The sequence below is a fragment of the Ovis aries genome, chromosome 3 (assembly GCF_016772045.2).
Source record: "Ovis aries strain OAR_USU_Benz2616 breed Rambouillet chromosome 3, ARS-UI_Ramb_v3.0, whole genome shotgun sequence".
Taxonomy (NCBI): Eukaryota; Metazoa; Chordata; class Mammalia; order Artiodactyla; family Bovidae; genus Ovis; species Ovis aries.
In genome coordinates this window covers 183,748,470-183,762,881 of record NC_056056.1, presented here as the reverse complement: position 1 = coordinate 183,762,881, position 14,412 = coordinate 183,748,470, and the positions used below count along the sequence as shown (strand labels likewise).

Below are 14,412 nucleotides of genomic sequence, written 5' to 3'. Positions count from 1 at the left end.
CTGCAGCCACAAAATTAAAGGACATTTGCTCCTTGGAAGAAAAACTATGACAAACCAAAACAGCATATTAAAGACCAGATACATTACTTTGCCAACAAAGGTCTGTATAGTCAAAGCTATGGTTTTTTCCAGTAGTCACGTATGGATGTGAGAGTTGGAGCATAAAGAAGGCTGAACACCAAAGAATTGATGCTTTTGAACTATGGTGTTGGAGAAGACTCTTGAGAATCCCTTGGACTGCAAGGAGATCAAACCAGTTGATTCTAAAGGGAATCAGTCCTGAATATTCATTAGAAGGACTTATGTTGAAGCTGAAGCTCCAATACTTTGGCCACCAGATGTGAAGGGCTGACTCGTTAGATAAGACCCTGATGCTGGGAAAGACTGAGGGCAGGAGGAGAAGGGGACAACAAAGGATGAGATGGTTGGATGGCATCACTGACTCAATGGACATGAGTTTGATCAAGCTCTGGGAGATGGTGAAGGACAGAGAAGCCTGGCGTGTCACAGTCCCATGGGACTGCAGGGTCAGATATAACTTAGTAACTGAACAACAACAGTCACAGATATACACACACATATGTAGAAAGATGAAATAGTCAAACATGGAAGGAAAGATACACAGGCATCTTCAGAAGAGTGGTTACCTCTGACGGAAGAAGGGGAATAAATGAGGGGAGGGAGCTTTAGATATCACATTTAATAATTTTTAAAAAATATAATTGGCTGGAATAAATGCAGACAATTCAAGTGGTTGGCTCACAGGTCTCTGTTATAAAAATTTCCATACATTTTCATATATTTGAAATATTATCAATCTTTTGTTTAATGTTCTAATTTGAAATACTTTCTCATTGCTAGTGAAAATGTAAAAGGATATGGTTGCTATGGAAACAGTATGGCAGTTCCTCAAAAAATTATATATAGATTAGAATATTATCTAGCTATTTCACTTCTAGGGATATACTCCAAAGAACTGCATGCAGGGATATAAATAGATGTCTATACAGCTATGTTCATAGTAGAGATATTCACAGAAGGCAAAAGGTGGAACCATATCAGTGGATGAATGGTTTTTAAAAATGTCACTATAATGGTGAATTCATAAAGACAGAAGATAGAACAGAGGTTGTCAGAGGCTGGGGGAAAGGATAATGGGGAGTTATTGTTTAAAGGGCAAAGAATTTCTATTTGCTGCACAATGATGTGAATGTACTTAAATCCACTGAATTGTACCCTAAAAATGGTTAAAATAGTAAATTTTATGTATATTTGCCAACATCAAGAACTTTTTAACAATTCTGAAAGTAAGATTCAACTAATAATTGATATGTATACTTATGGTAGTAGTTTTTCTTTTCTATTGAAAAGCTGATATTATGTTGGTATACATATTATTATAATTAATCATGTCTTAAAATAAAGGAAACTTGAATATATTGAAAATTCTTGAAAACTGAAGAGAAAGCATCATATTCTACATGGAAAAGGCATCCTATGATATGAATTGGCAAGGTGACAGACAATAAACCCCTTCATGGATCACAGCCTTGTTGTGGGGCAGGGGCTTGCATAACTCACTGAATCTATGAGCCATGCCATGCAGGGCCACCCAAGACAGATGGGTCATACTGAAGAGTTCTGACAAAACGTGGTCCACAGGAGGAGGGGTTGGCAACTCACTCCAACATTCTTGCCTGGAGAACCCAATGGACAGTATGAAAAGGCAAAAGATATGACACCAGAAGATGAGCGGCCCCTAGGTAGGAAGGTGTCCAGTATGCTACTGGGGAAGAGTGGAGGGCAATTACGAATAGCTCCAGAAAGAATGAAGTGGCTGGGTCAAAACAGGAGCAGCACTCCCTGTGGATGAAGTATCTGGTGGTGAAAGTAAAGTCTGACGATGTAAAAAACAATGTTGCATAAGAACCTGGAATGTAAAGTCCATGAATCAAGGTAAATTAGATGTGGACAAGAAGGAGATGGCAAGAGTGAACAATGACAGGAATCAGTGAACTAAAATGGATGGGAATGGGCAAATTTAATTCAGATAACTGTAATGTCTACTACTGTGGGCAAGACTCCCTTAGAAGAAGTAGAGTAGCTCTCACAGTCAATGAAAGAGTCCACAATGCAGTACTTGGGTGTGTCCTCAAAAATGACAGAAAGATCTTGGTTCATTTCCAAGGCAAACCATTCAACATCACAGTAATCCAAGTCTATGCCCAAACGCTGATGCTGAAGAAACTGAAGCTGACCGATTTTATGAAGACCTACAACACCTTCTGGAGCTAACACAAAAAAAGATGTCCTTTTCATCCTTGGGGATTGGAATACAAAAGTAGATAAGTCAAGAGATTCCAGGAATAACAGGCAAGTTTGGCCTTGGTGTACCAAATAAAGTAGGGCAAAGGCTAGCAGAGTTTTGTCAAGAGAACACACTGGTCATAGCAAACACCCTTTTCCAAAAACACAAGAGATGACTCTATACATGGACATAACCAGATGGTCAATACCAAAGTCAGACTGATTATATTCTTTAAGCTGAGGATGGAGAAGCTCTATACCTAGAGCCAGAGCTGAGTGTGGCTCAGATCATGAGCTCCTTATTGCAAAATTCAGGCTTAAACTGAAAGAAACAGAGAAATCAACTAGGCCGTTCAGGTATGACCTAAATAAAATACCTTATGGTTGTACTGTAGAGGTGATGAACAGATTCAAGAGATTAGATCTGATAGAGTGCCTCAAGAACTATGGACATTTATATGAGATTATTATTAAATGAAGTTTATAACATTATACAGGAGGCAGTGACCAAAATCCATCCCAAAGAAAAAGAAATGCAAGAAGGCAAAGTGGTTATTTGAAGAGGCTTTACAAATAGCTGAGGACAGAAGGGGAACAAAAGGCAAGGGAGAAGATACATGCACTGGATGCAGAGTTCCAGAGAATAGCAAAGAGAGATAAGAAAGCTTTCTTAAATGAACAATACAGAGAAACAGAGGAAAACAATGGAATGAGAAAGGCTAGAGATCGCTTCAAGAAAACGGGAGATATCAAGGGAACGTTTCAGTCAAGGATGGGCATGATAAAGGACAGAAATGGTAAGGACCTAACAGAAGCAGAAGATATTAAGAAGAGGTGCAAAAATACACAGAACTATACAAGAAAGGCCTTAATGACCCAGATAACAATGATGGTGTGGTCACTCACCTAGTGTTGGACATCCTGGAGTGAGAAGTCAAGTGGGCCTTAGGAAGCATATTATGAACAAAACAAGTTGAAGTGATGGAATTCTAGCTGAGCTATTTCAAAGTCTAAAAGATGATGCTGTGAAAGTGCTGCACTCAATATGCCAGCAAATTTGGAAAACTCAGTAGTGGCCACAGGCCTGGAAAAGTTCAGTTTTCATTTCAATCCCACAGAAGGGCAATGCTAAAGAATATTCCAACTACCATACAATTGCACTCATTTCACATACTATCAAGGCAGTGTTCAAAATTCTTCAAGCTAGGTTTCAGCAGTATGAGAACAAAGAAACTTCAGATGTACAGGCTGGGTATAGAAAAGGCAGAGGAACCAGAGATCAAATTGGCAACATTCTTTGGATCATGGGGAAGGCAAGGAGGTCCAAAAAAAATCTACTTCTGCCTCATCAACTGTGCTAAAGCCTTTGACTGTGTGGATCACAACAAACTGTGGAAAAATATTAAAGAGATGAGAGTAGCAGACCACCTTACCTGTCTCCTGAGAAACCTGTGTGCAGGCCAGAAACAACAGTTAGAAACGGACATGGAATAATGGGTTCGTCCAAATTAGGAAAGGAGTACAACAAGGCTGTATATTGTCACCTTGCTTATTTCACTTATATGCAGGGTACATTATGCAAAGTGCCAGGCTAGATGAAGCACAAGCTGGAACACAAGACTGCTGGGAGAAATATCAACAACCTCAGATATGCAGATGATAACACTCTAATGGCAGAAAGTGAAGAGGAACTGAAGAGCCTCTTGATGAAGGTCAAAGAGGAGAGTGAAAAAGCTGCCTTGAAACTCAACATTCAAAAAACACAAGATCATGGCATCTGGTGCCATCACTTAATGGCAAAAAGTGGAAGCAGTGACAGGAGGCAAAAAGTGGGAGAAGTGACAGGTTATATTTTCTTGGGCTCCAAAATCACTGTGAATGGTGACTGCAGCCATGTAATGAAAAGATGCTTGCTGCTTGAAGGAAAGGGATGATAAACCTAGACAGTGTATTAAAAAGCAGAGACTTTGATTTGCATTTCTCTAATAATGAGTGATGTTGAGCATCTTTTCATGTGTTTGTTAGCCATCCGTATGTCTTCTTTGGAGAAATGTCTATTTAGTTCTTTGGCCCATTTTTTGATTGGGTCGTTTATTTTTCTGGAATTGAGCTGCATAAGTTGCTTGTATATTTTTGAGATTAGTTGTTTGTCAGTTGCTTCATTTGCTATTATTTTCTCCCATTCAGAAGGCTGTCTTTTCACCTTGCTTATATTTTCCTTTGTTGTGCAGAAGCTTTTAATTTTAATTAGATCCCATTTGTTTATTTTTGCTTTTATTTCCAGAATTCTGGGAGGTGGATCATAGAGGATCCTGCTGTGATTTATTTCTGAGAGTGTTTTGCCTATATTCTCCTCTAGGAGTTTTATAGTTTCTGATCTTACATTTAGATCTTTAATCCATTTTGAGTTTATTTTTGTGTACGGTGTTAGAAAGTGATCTAGTTTCATTCTTTTACAAGTGGTTGACCAGTTTTCCCAGCACAACTTGTTAAAGAGATGGTCTTTACTCCATTGTATATTCTTGCCTCCTTTGTCAAAGATAAGGTGTCCATATGTGTGTGGATTTATCTCTGGGCTTTCTATTTTGTTCCATTGATCTATATGTCTGTCTTTGTGCCAGTACCATACTGTCTTGATGACTGTGGCTTTGTAGTAGAGCCTGAAGTCAGGCAAGTTGATTCCTCCAGTTCCATTCTTCTTTCTCAAGATTGCTTTGGCTATTCGAGGTTTTTTGTATTTCCATACAAATCTTGAAATTATTTGTTCTAGTTCTGTGAAAAATGTGGCTGGTAGCTTGACAGGGATTGCAATGAATTTGTAAATTGCTTTGGGTAGTATACTCATTTTCAGTATATTGATTCTTCCGATCCATGAACATGGTATATTTCTCCATCTATTAGTGTCCTCTTTGATTTCTTTCATCAGTGTTTTATAGTTTTCTCTATATAGGTCTTTAGTTTCTTTAGGTAGATATATTCCTAAGTATTTTATTCTTTTCGTTGCAATGGTGAATGGAATTGTTTCCTTAATTTCTTTTTGTACTTTCTCATTATTCGTGTATAGGAATGCAAGGGATTTCTGTGTGTTGATTTTATATCCTGCAACTTTACTATATTCATTGATGAGCTCTAGTAATTTTCTGGTGGAGTCTTTAGGGTTTTCCATGTAGAGGAGAAAAGGTCCTAAATTCACATTGCTATATTGTTTCCCATGAAGTTAATATTGTGAATTTGAAATTTTTGCTAGAACCCGTATTTGCCAGAATTGAATACTTTCTTTTTTTAAATGCCTTTCAAGTGAAAGTGAAAATGAAGTTGCTCAGTTGTGTCCGACTCTTTGCGACCCTGTGGACTGTAGCCTACCAGGCTTCTCTGTCCGTGGGATTCTCCAGGCAAGAATACTGGAGTGGGTTGCCATTCCCTTCTCCAAGGGATCCTCCTGACCCAGGGATCGAACCCAGGTCTCCCGCATTGGAGGCAGATGCTTTAACCTCTGAACCACCAGGGAAGCCCTTAATATACTTTAAATGAAACCTGAGCTGAACACTGTTCCTTCCATCTGTTGTTCTCATTGTATGTTATTGTTGTTCAGTTGCTAAGTCGTGTCCAACACTTTGCGACCCCATTCTGTAGTACACCAGGCTTCTCTGTCCTCACAAGAAAGGCTGAGTGCTGAAGAATCGATGCTTTCAAATTGTGGTGTTGGAGAAGACTCGTGACAGTCCCTTGAAATGCAAGATCAAACCAGTCGTTCCTAAAGGAAATCAACCCTGAATATTCTTTGGAAGGACAAATGCTGAAGCTGAAGCCCCAGTACTTTGGCCACCTGATATGAAGAGTTGACTCACTGGAAAAGACTTTGGTGCTGGGAAAGATTGAAGGCAAAAGGAGAAGGGGATAGCAGAGGACAACATGGTTAGATAACATCACCAACCCAGTTCCGTTCAGTTCAGTCGCTCAGTCGTGTCCGACTCTTTGTGACCCCATGAATTGCAGCACGCCAGGCCTTCCTGTTCATCACCATCTCCTGGAGTTCACTCAGACTCACATCCATCGAGTCTGTGATGCCATCCAGCCATCTCATCCTCTGTCGTCCCTTCTCCTCCTGCCCCCAATCCCTCCCAGCATCAGAGTTTTTTCCAATGAGTCAACTCTTTGCATGAGGTGGCCAAAGTACTGGAGCTTCAGCTTTAGCATCATTCCTTCCAAAAAAATCCCAGGGTTGATCTCCTTCAGAATGGACTGGTTGGATCTCCTTGCAGTCCAAGGGACTCTCAAGAGTCTTTTCCAACACCACAGTTCAAAAGCATCAATTCTTTGGCGCTCAGCCTTCTTCACAGTCCAACTCTCACATCCATACATGACCACAGGAAAAACCATAGCCTTGACTAGACGGACCTTAGTCGGCAAAGTAATGTCTCTGCTTTTGAATATACTATCTAGGTTGGTCATAACTTTTCTTCCAAGGAGTAAGCGTCTTTTAATTTCATGGCTGCAGTCACCATCTGCAGTGATTCTGGAACCCTAAAAAATAAAGTCTGACACTGTTTCCACTGTTTCCCCATCTATTTCCTATGAAGTGATGGGACCAGATGCCATGATCTTCGTTTTCTGAATGTTGAGCTTTAGGCCAACTTTTTCACTCTCCTCTTTCACTTTCATCAAGAGGCTTTTTAGTTCCTCTTCACTTTCTGCCATAAGAGTGGTGTCATCTGCATATCTGAGGTTATTGATATTTCTCCCGGCAATCGATTCCAGCTTGTGTTTCTTCCAGGCCAGCGTTTCTCATGATGTACTCTGCATAGAAGTTAAATAAGCAGGGTGACAATATACAGCCTTGACGTACTCCTTTTCCTATTTGGAACCAGTCTGTTGTTCCATGTCCAGTTCTAACTGCTGCTTCCTGACCTGCATACAGATTTCTCAAGAGGCAGGTCAGGTGGTCTGTATTTCCATCTCTTTCAGAATTTTCCATAGCTTATTGTGATCCACACAGTCAAAGGCTTTGGCATAGTCAATACGGCAGAATGGACATGAATCTGAACAAACTGTAGGGGGTGGTGGAGGACAGAGGAGCCTGCTGTGCTATGGTATGGGGGTCACAAGGAATGGGACATGACTTAAGAGACTGAAGAACAACAGACAATGACGTAGAATTGATCCACTTGTGTTGTTTTAGGGACTTAATTATAGTAAAGGAAGAAAAAGTGATATGTCCCAACACATGATTATTTCCAATAGATAAAAGCTGTAAATAAGCTGAAGTACCAACATCAGAAAAACCATTAAGGAAAAGTGATACATAACAAGGACAGATTTTGTTCTCTAATATGACAGTGCCTAGAACTTAACAGATACTCAATAAATATTTAATAAATGAATAATTCTTTCACAGCAAATTAAAGTTTAACCATTAAGATTGTAGAAAGCTATAAAATGACTGTGATATAAAGTTTAAAATATGACAGCATTTATTGAGGTACTACTGTGTGACTGGAACTGTAGTAAAACCTAGGTATAGAATGATGACCGAGTGATGAACAAAATGATCTGCTCTCACTGAGAACTCAGACCAATAAAGATTTCAGAGTCAATACTGACATTCAATTAATGCTGTGTGTGTGTGAAAGGTGCTTAGTTGTGTCCAACTGTTTGCGACACCATGGGCTGTAGACTGCCAGGCTCCTCTGTTCATGGAATTCTCCAGGAAAGAATACTGGAGTGGGTAGCCGTTTCCTTTGCCAGGGGATCCTCCCAACCCAGGGATCAAACCCAGGTCTCCCACATTGCAGGCAGATTCTTTGTCATCTGAGCTACCAGGGAAGCCCATAAATGCTGTAACATATGTTTTTACTAAATGGCAATCTTTAGGAGAGGTTCTTAGACTTTTAATCAAATATATTTTCAAATTATTAACTATTTAGCAACCTTGATATTTAACTTCCCAGAAAATGAAAGTGAAAGTCACTCAGTCGTGTTCAACTCTTTGAGACCCCATGGACTATGCAGTCCGTGGAATTCTCCAGGCCAGAATACTGGAGTGGGTAACCTTTTCCTTCTCCAGGGGATCTTCCTAACCCAGGGACCAAACCCAGGTCTCCGGCATTGCAGGTGTATTCTTAACCAGCTGAGCCACAAGAGAAGCCCAAGAATATTGGAGTGGGTAGCCTATTGCTTCTCCAGGGGATCTTCTTGACCCAAGAATTGAACCTAGGTCTCCTGCATTGCAGGTGGATTCTTTACCACTTGAGCTATGAGGGAAGCCCCTAACTCTCAGGAACTGAACAAATTAAAAGCAACAGGTTAAAAATGGGGTATCTGAAAATGTAGGTATATATATTACCCAAAAGAGAAGAATCAGTTAAAAGAAATGAAGGTGTTTGCATTTCTATTTGTCAGAAATTGTGGTCACAAAGATGCAATGAGTCAAATGTTAAAATATGTTCCTTTGTTTAAGGAAGGAATTAAGTTCTAACAAATTTTAGAAAGATTTTCATTAAAATATTTTGACACTTACAGAAATAAGCTTTGGAAAACTGAAAAAACGACAAATTCAAAAACATTACAATGACCAATGCACTGGTGGTTGGATTTTTTCCTCAGTCTGCCTAGGTACCCTTTATTTTATAAAGCTAAAGTAGATATGTAGGTATATTCCCTACCACTGCACAACAACTAATTTCCTGGTGGTTTTATTAGGAAGTGATAAACTAGGTTAAATGTTGGATAGCTTTGATAAAATTGATGGTGATTATAGCATAATGCTGTAAAAATAAAATAACCTAATGAATATAAGGAAGTAGCATGGAGGATAGCATATTAAGTGCTCAATAAATGTTTGTATTTAAAACAGTAAAAGTTTTGGCAGTTTATTGCACCTACAGTTAGAATGCAATTTGGAATTTGAAACTTCTTTAAAAACAAAATTTCTTAATGAAAAAATTCATAAAAATATATATGCTATTTTATATATGCAAACACATATATATACATATAAGCAGGATGCAGATATATAGACATCACAAAAAAAATTCTTTGGGCAATAAATCAAGCAGAAATATTTTGGCAAAAACATGGCATCACCATTCTAATAGTGGTTACTAACATGTATAATTCATTTACAGGCTGCTTACTTCCAAAAAGGATTTGATGTGACTTTTTGTTGAAAAGCACAGCTTTTAATTAAGAGTAAAAACAAACTAAAACACTGTAAACTGGGAAAGGAAAAAAATAAAAATCTTGGGACAAAAGACTTCTTAATATTTAGAAACAGGTTATAGGTGCCACATCTGTCATTGAATACAAAGAAGGAACACTAAGATCTTTTTAAACAGCTGCACAATGTGGCTTCTGGGGGAGGAAAAACCTTTTCTCTATCTGCTTATATTTGCCTTTGGAAGCCTTTAAATTAAACTGACAGTAAGATTAACAAGAGGAAAGGCAAAATTTATTCACAAGCTCACAAAGGTCGTGGTTCAAAGAAATGGCTAGAATTTAGTTTATATACCATCTTAATAGGGGAAGAGGAGGAGGAGAAAGGATACTTAACAGTCATACAAATGACTTTTAGGGAAGACAAAATGGACCTTTAGGAAAATAGATGGGAGTTATGATAATCTTTTGACAATGCCTGTTTAATGCAATTTCTCATCTGAAAATCTCCCTTAAAAAGGATTTGAGGCGTTTGAATTCTTTTGGAAGTGTCTGCTTTTAGGCAGAGAGGGGGGATGGGAGGCGGTTCAGACAAAGTCTTTTTTTTAACCTCTGTGGTTTCTTAGACATCTTCAGCTCAAAATAATCTTTATGCCACAGTGGTATACTTTGGATGCCTTCATAGATTCAGAAAAAGATGATCAAGAGAGAATAAATATGATGTCAAGAAAAATACACTGGCAAGAGCATAAGTAGTCCTGGTAAAAATATCAGTCAGACATGAAAATTCTAAAGGATGTCATTTTACATTGATAAATTTTCATTATCTTTATCCATAATAAGGCTATCCTTAAATATATTAGAAGTTAAAACCTCTGGAAAATAAGAACATTTATTGGAAGTAAAATGGGTTTTTATAAAGCATACTTTATCTCCTAACTTTACCAGTCTTTTTTTTCACTCTGGAATAAAGAGGTGGAGGGGGAAAAAAGTCCTTGGAAATACCTAATTGAGAATAAGGCACTGGTTGTCTTCTAGGTTTAATAAAGAATTTCTGAGGATAATATAAATTCAGTTATCATCATCTTTATAGATATTTTTAAATTACCTCTAATTTCTTGGCACAAGGTCCACTAACAAGCGCAACCACACCGTGGTCAGATACCTAAGCAAAGGGAAAAAGAACACAGCACATAAATGGAGATGATGGAAGCATATTTTTCTAAAAATTATTATTTAGATATTGTTTTATTTCCTCCCATTTAGCAAACATGTGTTTTAGCCACCACATACCTTCTACCCTTACTTAAAACAATTGAGGAGAGGGTGCCAAATTATATTGTAATTATTTAACTATCAAAATATGAAGTCAATAATTTCAGCAACAACAAAAATTGTGTTCTGATGAGTTATGGAAATATACTGGGCAAATAAATACATACAGTCTCTACATTTCAAGTTTTATTTCATTTACCTGAGTAGCTGAAAAATCAACACACTGCAAAAATGCGCAGTTTTCTCCTAATGCCTGCAAGGACACATCAGTAATACCTAAGCAGCCTCCTAAATCAATGATCTTTAACAGCCGGCAATTGAGTGCAAGAGCAAGGACTCCTTCATCAGTGAGATTGCAGCATCTTTTCAAAGAAGCTTCATGCAGGTAAGAACAAGATGAAGCCACAGCTTTTATTCCTGAGGGAAAATATAATTCCATATCAATGAGCTATAGATGTTTATATATGAGAAATGTGACTGATTTTTATTTTAGTAATCACCAGTACTGATACATCCAGTTAGCCTTTTCCAAAGTAGTTCATATGGGGAACATACTATTTTTCCAGTGATGCTGTCATTATTTAAAACTCTTTTAGAATGTTTCAAGAATTCTCTATATTCTCTGTAGTACAGTCTTCAGAATATCTGTAATTAATGACATGCGTTTTTATGATTAGATTTGCTTTTAAGAAATGACCAAATATCATTCAGAACCAAATTAGGTAATTAAATAGTAATGAATCTCCTTTTTGTTAAAAGTTTTAAAGTAATAAAGTTAATTTTCTTGTAGACTCTGAAAAGAAGTCAAAAGTTAAATGCCGCAAATGTCTTAATAGCTTTCATGCTTATCCTTAGAAATCATACCCATGTTTCTGTGTTTTCCCCTACCTCTTTGATTCTACCCTTTCCTACCACCATGCTCCTTCTGTTAGCCTGGATGAATCTTAAATTTTACCAAGGGTCAAGAAAAGACAGGCCCTAATCCAATTAAATTGATGTAAAAGCACTTTGGTAACAGGTATGTGATGATGTGCCCTATAAATAAAAAGAGTACTGAAGGAATCCTGGGCCCTTCAGTCATGGACAAACATTATAGCACTGTTAAAAGACACCTTTATGGGCAAAATACACAAAATGGAAGATGGTAAATTCGTGTGTAGGTCATTTTTATTGTTTACTATGTCTTGCTGCGATTCATGGGGTCGCAAAGATTCGGACACAACTGAGCGACTGAACTGAACTGAACTGAACTGAAAGAACTCTTACTTTATTCATTAGTGTTCAGCATGAAAGTTCTTTTTAGAGAGTCAGTATTTGTGTAAACATTTTAAAACTTATGCTTCCTTGCAATATTATGAATATTCTAACTTGCTAACCAAGCTAATTGTAAAATAAAGCCAACTACCTACAAAATTTTCCAGAAACCTAGGTAGCCAAATAACTCCCTCTTTCTTATATTGAAAAGAGTAAAAATTTTATATTTTTTAAAAATGGTAAAAATCCATTAATTCATGTAACAGTCACACTGATACATGCAGTCTGCCTGGTTATAAAACACTGTAACTGGACAAGGTCGGTACCAAACCCAATTTCAGCTTCCTGCCACTCGGAAGGTCAATACTCAAGAGACAAGACTTGGTGGAAATCTTAAAGTGGCTTTAGTCAGGAAGCCGGCAAACTGGGAAGATGGTAGACTGACGTCCTTAAGAGCATCTCCAAGTTGCCAGTTGGGAGATAAAGGTTCTAAAGCATATGTGAGGGGGTGGGCTGCAAGGCACACAAGCAGTTCATACACAGTTCTCAGACTGGTTGGCATCAAGGTGAAGTTTCAAACATCACCAGTCTTCTGGTTTCAACTGGTCTGGGGTCTACATGCTTGCAGTCAGCAGTTTTCATCTGGTCTGCTTCCTGTGAAAACAACTTAGGAGTGTGTGTTAGATCCTTATAGCTTTCAGAGAACTGGGCGTTTGGTGATTTTGTTATGTGACTGGCTTATAGTCTAAATTGTTTCAGCTTCCCTGCCAATGTCCTTGAAGTTGGTATCTGGAATTAAGCAAGCAAAATTAGTTCTTTCTTAGTCAATTAGTCATTGTCTAAAACTGTTTTGAGGCTTGCTTAGGTTAGCAGGAGTGGAAAATACATGTTTCAAGTTTCGTGCAGCTCAAAATGGGGCAACTTGAAAATACACATTTCAAGTTTTGTGCAGTTCAAAATGAGGCAGTTCTGGCTACAAAACTATGTGTTATACAGGCTGATAGAAGAGAACCTAGTAAATATTTGTTAATGATTTAACTTTCTGTTGTAATATTACAACAAAAAAGTCTTAACAAAGTTATGAACTGGTCATTTCTTATTTCACTATACTAGGCAAATATTTAAAATATTTATCTAGCCATGTTTATTTTAAATATATTTAAAATTTAAATAGTGACAACGTATTTCCTAACTTTCAGCACCGATTATAAGCAAGAATTCTAATTAGGATTCTCTAGCTTATTTTGAATATTTTAATTGATAAATATAGTTTCTATTTCTTTGACACCTTCATACTGTTCATGGGGTTCTCAGAACTGACTCATTGGAAAAGACCCTGATGCTGGGAAAGATTGAAGGTGGGAAGAGAAGGGGATGACCAAGGATGAGATGGTTGGATGGCATCACCGACTCAATGGACATGAGTTTGAGCAAGCTCTGGGAGTTGGTGATGGACAGGGAAGCCTGGAGTGCTGTAGTCCATGGGGTAGCAAAGAGTTGGACATGACTGAGCGACTGAACTGACTGACTGACATCTTCATACTATCTTTTAATATAGCTTCCCCTTCTCTGCTCCAAAACTATGGTGAATAGTTCTGTACCAATTCATTCGTAATTGATAGTGTTAATAAACATACCTTTTGAAGTTATGGAAATTCTGTTTTCTTTTGAGGAATTTAAATTTAATTTCTTCAGTTTTCTGCAGTTACATAGGTGCAGGAGAGCAGTATCTGAAACATCACAGCTTCGTAGATCTAGAGTTTGGACTTCAGGATGTAAAATCTATAATACATACATTATTTTGAAAAATTAAAATTTCCTACAGACATAAATATTTATTCCATATTCAGTGTTTTAATGGTCATAACAGAGAAATGGCAGGTGAAAACTATAGCAAAGAATACAGAAATGCATTTGTGAGAAGACAGACACAAAAAGCAGAAAAAACCAAGTCTACTTCCAACTGAGGGTGCAGCTTATAGTGTCCCCAAAGTCTTGTTGGGACACAGAGCTCTACTGAGACAGTTGGTACAGAATAAGAACCCATTAGATATGGAAGCAGAACCAAGGTAGTGGGGTGCTTATCCTCTTCCAGTAGTTTCTGACTATCATGAGAGAGTCTAGCTATGTGCTTCTTTGCTCAGCAGGTACAAGTCTTTAATCTCTGTAGGCAGTGAGTGATGATAGTTGCAAACCCATTTTACAATTAAGAGAACTGAGGTTCAGTGTCAGAAAGAGTGGCAAGGCTGGTATTTTCATTCAGGCCAGAAGCTTTACTATACATTCTCCCTTACAGAATTGTTAATTTTAGCTTAATTAGGGAAAAGGGCTTCCTAGGAAGCTCAGTTGGTAAAGATCTGCCTATAATGTGGGAGACCTGGGTTCAGTCCCTGGATACAGAAGATCCCCTGGAGAAGGGCATGG

The 14,412-nt window shown here is 37.9% G+C and overlaps 1 protein-coding gene across 2 annotated transcripts in view; it reads right to left on the bottom strand.

The window, feature by feature from the left end:
• Nucleotides 1–14,412, bottom strand: part of AMN1 (antagonist of mitotic exit network 1 homolog) — a 78,705-nt gene that overhangs the window by 26,595 nt on the left and 37,698 nt on the right. For both annotated transcript variants that reach the window (XM_004006747.6, XM_012175065.5), the window contains exons 3-5: nucleotides 13,626–13,770; nucleotides 10,934–11,151; nucleotides 10,568–10,624 (exon numbers count right to left, since the gene is read on the bottom strand). In XM_004006747.6, coding sequence (XP_004006796.1) covers nucleotides 10,568–10,624; nucleotides 10,934–11,151; nucleotides 13,626–13,770 — 420 coding nt within the window. The remainder of the gene's footprint in view (nucleotides 1–10,567; nucleotides 10,625–10,933; nucleotides 11,152–13,625; nucleotides 13,771–14,412) is intronic.